Here is a 7,380-nt window from a genome sequence, read left to right as displayed (position 1 = left end):
GCCTGGATCTGGGATTCCTGCTTCACCGCTTCCTGGCTGTGTGGCAGAGAAGATGAGGATGGCCCTGGAGTCAGACGGGACTAGGGTCCAAGCCCCAGCTTTTCCACTTGTTAACAGTGTTCTCAGCCTCAGCTTCCTTACCTATACCATGGAGACGGCAGTATTTCCTTGTGGGCTTGTTTTAAGGATCCAGTGACAGGAAGCATGCGAAGCTCTTAGAACAGAGCCTGGCACTGGTAAATAGTCAGTGAGCAGTAGATGATATTATTACCATCCTGTCCCTATCCCTGTCCCCCAGCAAATATTTTGGCTTTTAAATGTTTTAAATGATTTCTTGAGAATAAGCAATGGGTCAGATGAAATCTCCTTACCTCTCACCTACTGGCCATGGCCTAAATGTCTGTAGGAAGCTGGAGCCAGGTGAGGGGAGCTGTGGTTTGGGAAGTGCCAAGTTCATTACGAGCAAGTGCACGGTGCTGGGATGGGCTAGGTTCCCCGCACATCGCCCTGCCACTGCCTCCCAGGACCTGCCTCTTGCTCCCCTGCCACATAGACAGTCTGCTTGCCCCCTGCTTTCAGGGACCTCATGGTCCCTGCCCAATTTAAAGTTCAAACTCTGCAACTGCACAAAGTTGCAGGCTTGGCAGCTGTGGGACCTGGGCTTCAGAGACTCCAGGTTCCTCGGCCTGCCCCAGGAGGGCCCTGCTGAGGTGAAGTGGGCATAGGAGAGAGAGTGGACAGAGAATCTGAAGACTGGGTCACGTTGCAGTTCTGCCCCTTGGATGCCATAGGCTCCAGGCCCATAAGCCCGGCTTCACTAGGCCTGGGTGTCTGGGTTGTGAAATGGGGTGTCTCCTTCCAGGATTGCCATAAGGACCTGGATTCATCAAAGCTTAAAGTAAATTGCTTTGTAAGGTGGGAGACACCGAGTACAGGCGAGGGACTTTATTAGGTCAGGGATTTAATCAGGCATCTGTTTTTACAGATTTCTTTATTCCTGTTCCCTCCCCTCCCCTTCCTGTCCTTTCACAATAAAGAATAACAACTTGACACAGCTTAGAGACTAAAAATCATCCTTCAATAAAGCAGCAGAAGTTGCAAAGTTTCCTATGATGCTATAATTTGTCTTCTGGAATTTTTTTTAATCAAGAACATAGGTCAAAGTAAAAAATGGAAAAGTTGCTACTGTTTATTTTCTATCTGCTCATAGCATATTGTCCTCTTGCTGCCCCACGGATACCCTGAACTCAGCAGGTCGAAGACAAACTCACCATCTCCCCACTTCCCCCATCTACTGTGCTCATCCTCCCCATGCAGTGTCTCAGTCTACCCCAAATAAACCAGAAACTCAGGACCTGCCCACGGTCCTCACCTCTCCCTCCTCCACCTCAATAATCCCAAAATCTCTTCCAAATATTATTTTACATATATATACAGTTGACCCTTGAATAACATGGATTTGAACTACATGAGTTCACTTATACTTGTATTTTTCAAAAAATATATTGGGAATTTTTTTTTGAGATTTGCTACAATTTGAAAAAACTTGCAGATGAACTGCCACCCCTGAGACAGCAAGACTAGTCCCTCCTCTTCCTCCTCCTCCTACTCAACATGATGTTGACAATGATGAAGATTTTATGATGATCCGTTTAATAGATAGGAAATCTATGTCTCTTCCTTATGATTTTCTTAATAACATTCTCTTTTCTCTAGCTTTATTGTAAGAATACAGTATATAAAACATATAACATACAAATTATGTGTTAATTGACTTTATGTTATTGATAAGGCTTCCAGTCAACAGTTATACATGGATTTTTTTTTTACAGTGAGGAGAGTTGGCACCCCTCACCCCCGTGTTGTTCAGGGGTTAACTGTAATCCCAAATATTATATCTCTAGCTCCCAAATGTTATTTTGCATCTATATCTATCTCCCCAATATTTCTTGGGGCCACCCTCTCCTTTACTGCCCAGCCAGCTCAGGCCTCACTGAGGGCCTGGGTGACTACAGCAGCTTCCTCCCTTCCCTGCCCTCAGGAGGAAGCCTTTCTCATCTGTCGTCTACTGCGGGCAAGGTGGTCTTCCACATACCATTATTTTTTAAGTTCAAAGTCATGGTCATCATAGAAATATTGGATAATATTGAAAATAATAATTTAAAAAACAGTACTTATCTGTAACCCTGTCACCCAAAGGAAACAACTGTTATTAATATTTGGTCATCGTTTTCCAGTATTTCCTAGATACCGACTTATTCATAGATCTGTAAGAAAAATACTTAAAAAGTTAAAATTGAGATCATACTAAAATACAATGTTATGTGTTCTGCTTTTTTTTTTTTCTAGTTACATTACGAGTATTGCCCATTATCATATACCCTTCAAAAAATAAGATTCCTGGCCAGGCATGGTGGCTCATGCCTGTAATCCCAGCACTTTGGGAGACCGAGTTGGGAGGATTGGTTGAGCCCAGGAGTTCAAGACCAGCCTGGGCAACATAGCGAGACCTCGTCTCTATTAAAAATAAATTAGCTGGACGTGGTGGCACATGCATGTAGTCCCAGCTCCTCAGACGGCTGAGGTGGGAGAATTGCTTGGGCCCAGGAAGTTGAGGCTGCAGTGAGCCAAGATTGTACCACTACATTCCAGCCTGGGTAACAGAGTGAGACCCTGTCTTGAAAAAAAAAAAAACAGATTCTTAACGGCTGCATCACATACTATCATTGGACTCCACCGGGATTTGTTTAAATATTCTTCTATGGTTGAACATTAAGATTATTACAGTTTTTTTGTTACTACAAATAATGCTGTTATTAATATCCTTATGTCCAAATCTTTGTGCCCTTTATTATTTACTTAGACTGGATTCCTAGAAGTAGAGGTGTTGGGTCAAGGGGTCTGGAAGTTTTGAAGGCCCTTGATTCATATTTCCAACTTACTTTCTAGGAAGTTCATATTAAATTATCCCCATTTCCACCAGCAGTGTATGACACTGCCTACTTCACCGCATGGTACCTAACAGTGGACATTGTGTTAAACAAGAGAGAGAATGGTATCTAATCAGTGACCTTGCTAAAAGTCAATCTGATTGTAAACCCCCAGAGCCCACAGAATAAAACCCAAACTCCTGTGATGTATCCATGGCCCAGCAGAATGGCATGGCCACTGGCATGGCTACTGGCAGCCTTCTCTCAGGCGTGGTCAGAGAGGCTTGGGTATCTCTCACTCCTCCAGCCATGCTTCTCTGTGCCTCTGTTCTGGCCAGCAGAGGAAGCAGGGAGAAAGCCCTGGGAGGGGAATTCAGGCCTCATGCAGGGGCTGTGCTTACCTGTAGCCGGGGGCAGGAAAGGTGGACTGCTGCTTGCAGGGCAAGCCCAGTGCTCCCATCGTACAGATGGTACCATGGAGGCCAGGGCAAGGCAGGGAATGGAAATGCTCCGTGAATCTAAGTCAGTGTCCACTGCCTGTGCACTGAGTTATCAGAAAGAAAAGCTGGAAGAGGCTGAGCACCAGGCAGGGGCAACTATGGCAGGGTCCCAGGGCATGAGGTGAGGATGGGTAAAACAAGCTTCCTCAAGCCAGGTGAGGCCTGGATCCCAGGAAAGGGGGCACTGGAAGCTGCTGCTGCTGCTGTTGCTGCTGGGCGGGGTGAGGTGGGAGGAATGGGGAGGCTTCAGGCTTTGGGCTGGATGATTGGTGTCCCAGGGCCTGACAGGTCTGGGAATCTTGGACTTTGGGCCTTGTGATGGTTAATACTGAGTGTCAACTTCATTGGATCGTGGGATACAAAGTATGAATCCTGGGTGTGTTCTGTGTGGGTGTTGCCAAAAGAGATTCACATTTGAGTCAGTGGGCTGGGGAAGGCAGATCCACCCTAATCTGGTGGGCATGATCTAATCAGTTTCCAGTGAATATAAAGCAGGCAGAAAAACGTGAAAAGGAGAGACGGGCCTAGCCTCCGAGCCTACATCTTTCTCCCATGCTGGATGTTTCCGTCCCTTGAACAATGGACTCCAAGTTCTTCAGTCTGGGTGGGGACTCGGACTGGTTCTCCTTGCTCCTCAGCTTGCAGACGGCCTATTGTGGAACCTTGTGATCGTGTAAGTTAATACTTAATAAACTCCTCTATCCTATTAGTTCTGTCCCTCTAAGAGAACCCTGACTAATACAGGCCTCATTGCTGTCTCTACTGTCACCTACCAGGGAAGCTGGGCCATTCTCGTCATCTGTGGACTCCGTCTCAGCTCTGCTCAGTTTTGGGAAGAACTCTAGGCTCTGCCATTGTCACCCCTACATTGGCATGTTAATATCTCTATTTAAGAAACTTGTGCAGGGCCTAGAGTTGGGCAAGGCTGGACCTTGAGAGAGAGTAGAATCTGACACTCCCTGTTCTTGGAGTAATGCTGAAAACACAGAGGGGCACAGCAAGAGGAGCAAGGTGGGGTGGCTTCCTGGTGGAGGTGGCATTTGAGCTGGGCCTGAAGGGTCAGGCAGTCAGTCCTTTTACATATGGAGAAGTGTGCTGGGGATAGGGGAGGGGGTGCTGCCTCGTGGGGAGAAACAAGGAGAGCACAGAGCTGGGTGGTGCAGGGCATGTGGGGGCCACAACTGGCTGGTGTGTGTGGCTGTGAGGAGGGAGATGGGGTGGGAGGGGAGGAAGGCTGGGGAGCCAGTCAGGCAGGGCCAGCTTGTGAGGGCCTCAAATGCCCCATTGAAAAGCTCCCACTTTGTTCTGAGAACAGTGGGGAGCCACCTAGGGATTTCAGTGAGAAGAGTGATGCAATCACATGTGCATTTCAAAAAGATGCCCCATGAAGGAGAGATTGGAGGGAGGAACAGGACTGAAGTCTTGGGACCAGCCAGGAGGCTGGTGTGAAGGCCAGGGTGATGCTGAGAGCAGAGGGTGATTTGGGGGCTGTTCTGTGGCAGGATCAGCGGGACTTGGTGCTGCCTTGCTGGGATGAAGATACCAGACCTGTAGCCCTAGCCCTGCCATGTCTTCACTGGCATTGGCATACGATGGCCTCAGCTACTAACCTGAGACCTGCGTCTGTACAGAGCCCCGCCCTCCCTCACCTGGAGGCCCGACTCCTGCCCCACACCTTCCTGGCGGCCTCCTTCACCTCCTTGTTCCTCAGGCTGTAGATGGTGGGGTTCAGCATGGTCGTGACCATGGCATAGAGGACTGTGAAGACCTCATCAGAGATGTGGGCTTCCTTACTCTTGGGCTTCAAGTATATGAAGATGATGGTGCCGTAGAAAAGCAGCACTACAGCCAGGTGTGCCAAGCAGGTGGAGAAGGCTTTGCAGCACCTGGCGGCCGAGGGCACCCTCAGGATGGTGGCCAGGATGAGCAAGTAGGACAGGCAGATGAATGCCAGGGGTACAGGCAGCAGCAGGATGGAGCCCGCCAGCAGGAAGGCTTCGTTGACCGACGTGTTGCCGCATGCCAGCTTCAGCACTGCCAGGATCTTGCAGGTGAAGTGACTGACCACGTGGTGGCCACAGAAGGGCAGCCTCATGGAGATGACCATCTCAGTCACCGACTTGAGGAGGCAGAGGACCCAGGCAGCTCCCATCAGCAGCACGCAGTGCCGGTGGCTCATGAGCACGCGGTACCTGAGTGGCTGGCAGATGGCCAGGTAGCGGTCATAGGCTGTGATGGCCAGTAGCAGGCACTCCGTGGAGCCCGTGGACAGGCTCAGACACATCTGGATGGCACAGACAGCAAAGGAGATGGTCTTCCGGGATGACAGGAGGTGGACCAGCATCAGAGGCACAAAGGTGGGCGTGTAGCAGATGTCCAGGGTAGAGAGGTTGCCCAGGAAGAAGTACACGGGCGTGTGCAGGTGGATATCTAGCACGCTCACCGCCATGACGGCTGTGTTCCCCAGGAGGGTCACCAGGTACATGGCTGAGCACAGAGGAAAGAGCAGATGCTCCAGGGCTGGGTAGCCAGAAAATCCTTTCAGAAAGAACTCGGACACCTCTGTTCTGTTGAGCGGCTCCGTGCTGCAGAGTTCTGAAGAGATGGTCCACAGCTGGGATGGAAGGAGAGAGGGTACAGGGCGCGGGGAAGCTCACAGAGCCCTTTCTGGGACGAGGTGGACTGTCAGGATCTTTTCCAGCACTGCCACACTCACTGTCTGTGACGTCGGGCAATCCCTTTATCCTCTCTAGGCCTCAGTTTATCCATGTGAAAAATGAGGATTGATTTAGATCAGCATTCCCTGAGAGAATGTTAATGAGAACATTAGTAAGCAATCTGAAAAATCAATTTGAGACAACATTGGATTAATAAAAAATAAAGCTCTTTACTGCAGGACTTCTCAGAGCGTTTATGCTAATGTGATCTATGACTCCTGCAAAGCAATGTAGAACATCTGTACCCCAAACTTATTTGATCATGGATCACCTTTTACAGAAAACCCATTAACCTACTGCAGATAAGTGTTCTATGAGCATAGTCTGGGAAACAGTAGGCTAGATCAACAGTTCTCAAACTTTAACATGCACCAGAATCACCTGGAAAGTTTGTTAAAACAGATTGTTGGGCCCCAAACCCAGTTTCTGACTCGGTGGGTCTGGGCGATGCTTCTGCTGCTGATGTAGGTACCACACTTTGAGGAACTATTGGGCTAGGTGGTCTCTGAGCAGGTGGAGATTCTCCTGGCTTTAAGGAAGCCTCTGAGCCATCGCATTTGCTATTCCTTCTGTCTGGAATGTCCTCGGCCTGCAGTGGTCTGACCTGTCTCTTCAGGCCTACTCTAGTATCCATGAACAAAGCATACACCGTGCTGTGTGTTGGAGGGCTGCTGACCTTGAAGCCTATCGCTGGGCATGTTCCCCTGTCCCCTGCCCAGGGCCTGTTTCATTAGCTACCCTGTGTGGATTGGACCTTCACAATCTGCCTTCCTGTGGGTTTCCCAGCTAAAATCTGATGGAGCTTTTGGCCCAGCTCCAAACCCCTATGTTCTGTGGGCCAGAGCGAGGGCTGCTTTGACTTCATGAACTCCTAGGGTATTAGCATGGAACATGACCAGAGGCCAACTTGTTGGATCTCCCATTGTATAGATGGGGATGCTGAGGTCACACAACAGGTCTCTGGTGAGGTGAAGCTAGAATCCAGCCCTCCCAACAGTGTGACCCCTATACCATGCTCAGAGCAGGTGTATGCTTCTATTAGGTTTCAAACAATGCTTGTTCTTTTACCATTCTAGATGGATATCAGTGCCCCAGGTGCGGCCACAATCCTCTCACCAGCAAAAGAGCATGAGTCACCTCTCCTTAGTGTTCCAGGGTATCTGGCACGGTGTCATTAATCCCATGGGACACGATGCCAAATCCTGGGCCTGGGCGGAGCACAGTTCCTCTCAG

At 49.3% G+C, this 7,380-nt stretch overlaps 1 protein-coding gene across 1 annotated transcript; it reads right to left on the bottom strand.

The window, feature by feature from the left end:
- Positions 1 to 4,991: 4,991 nt before the first annotated feature.
- On the bottom strand, positions 4,992 to 6,845 carry OR13J1 (olfactory receptor family 13 subfamily J member 1). The gene is made up of 2 exons (XM_054658034.2): positions 6,824 to 6,845; positions 4,992 to 6,025 (listed from the first exon to the last, which is right to left on the bottom strand). The coding sequence occupies exons 1-2, from the start codon at positions 6,843 to 6,845 to the stop codon at positions 5,076 to 5,078; spliced, it is 972 nt and encodes a 323-aa protein (XP_054514009.2). The 3' UTR covers positions 4,992 to 5,075.
- Positions 6,846 to 7,380: the final 535 nt, after the last annotated feature.

Source organism: Pan troglodytes, chromosome 11 (genome assembly GCF_028858775.2).
Source record: "Pan troglodytes isolate AG18354 chromosome 11, NHGRI_mPanTro3-v2.0_pri, whole genome shotgun sequence".
In the NCBI taxonomy this organism is placed as follows: domain Eukaryota; kingdom Metazoa; phylum Chordata; class Mammalia; order Primates; family Hominidae; genus Pan; species Pan troglodytes.
This window is presented reverse-complemented; position numbering and strand designations above follow the sequence as displayed.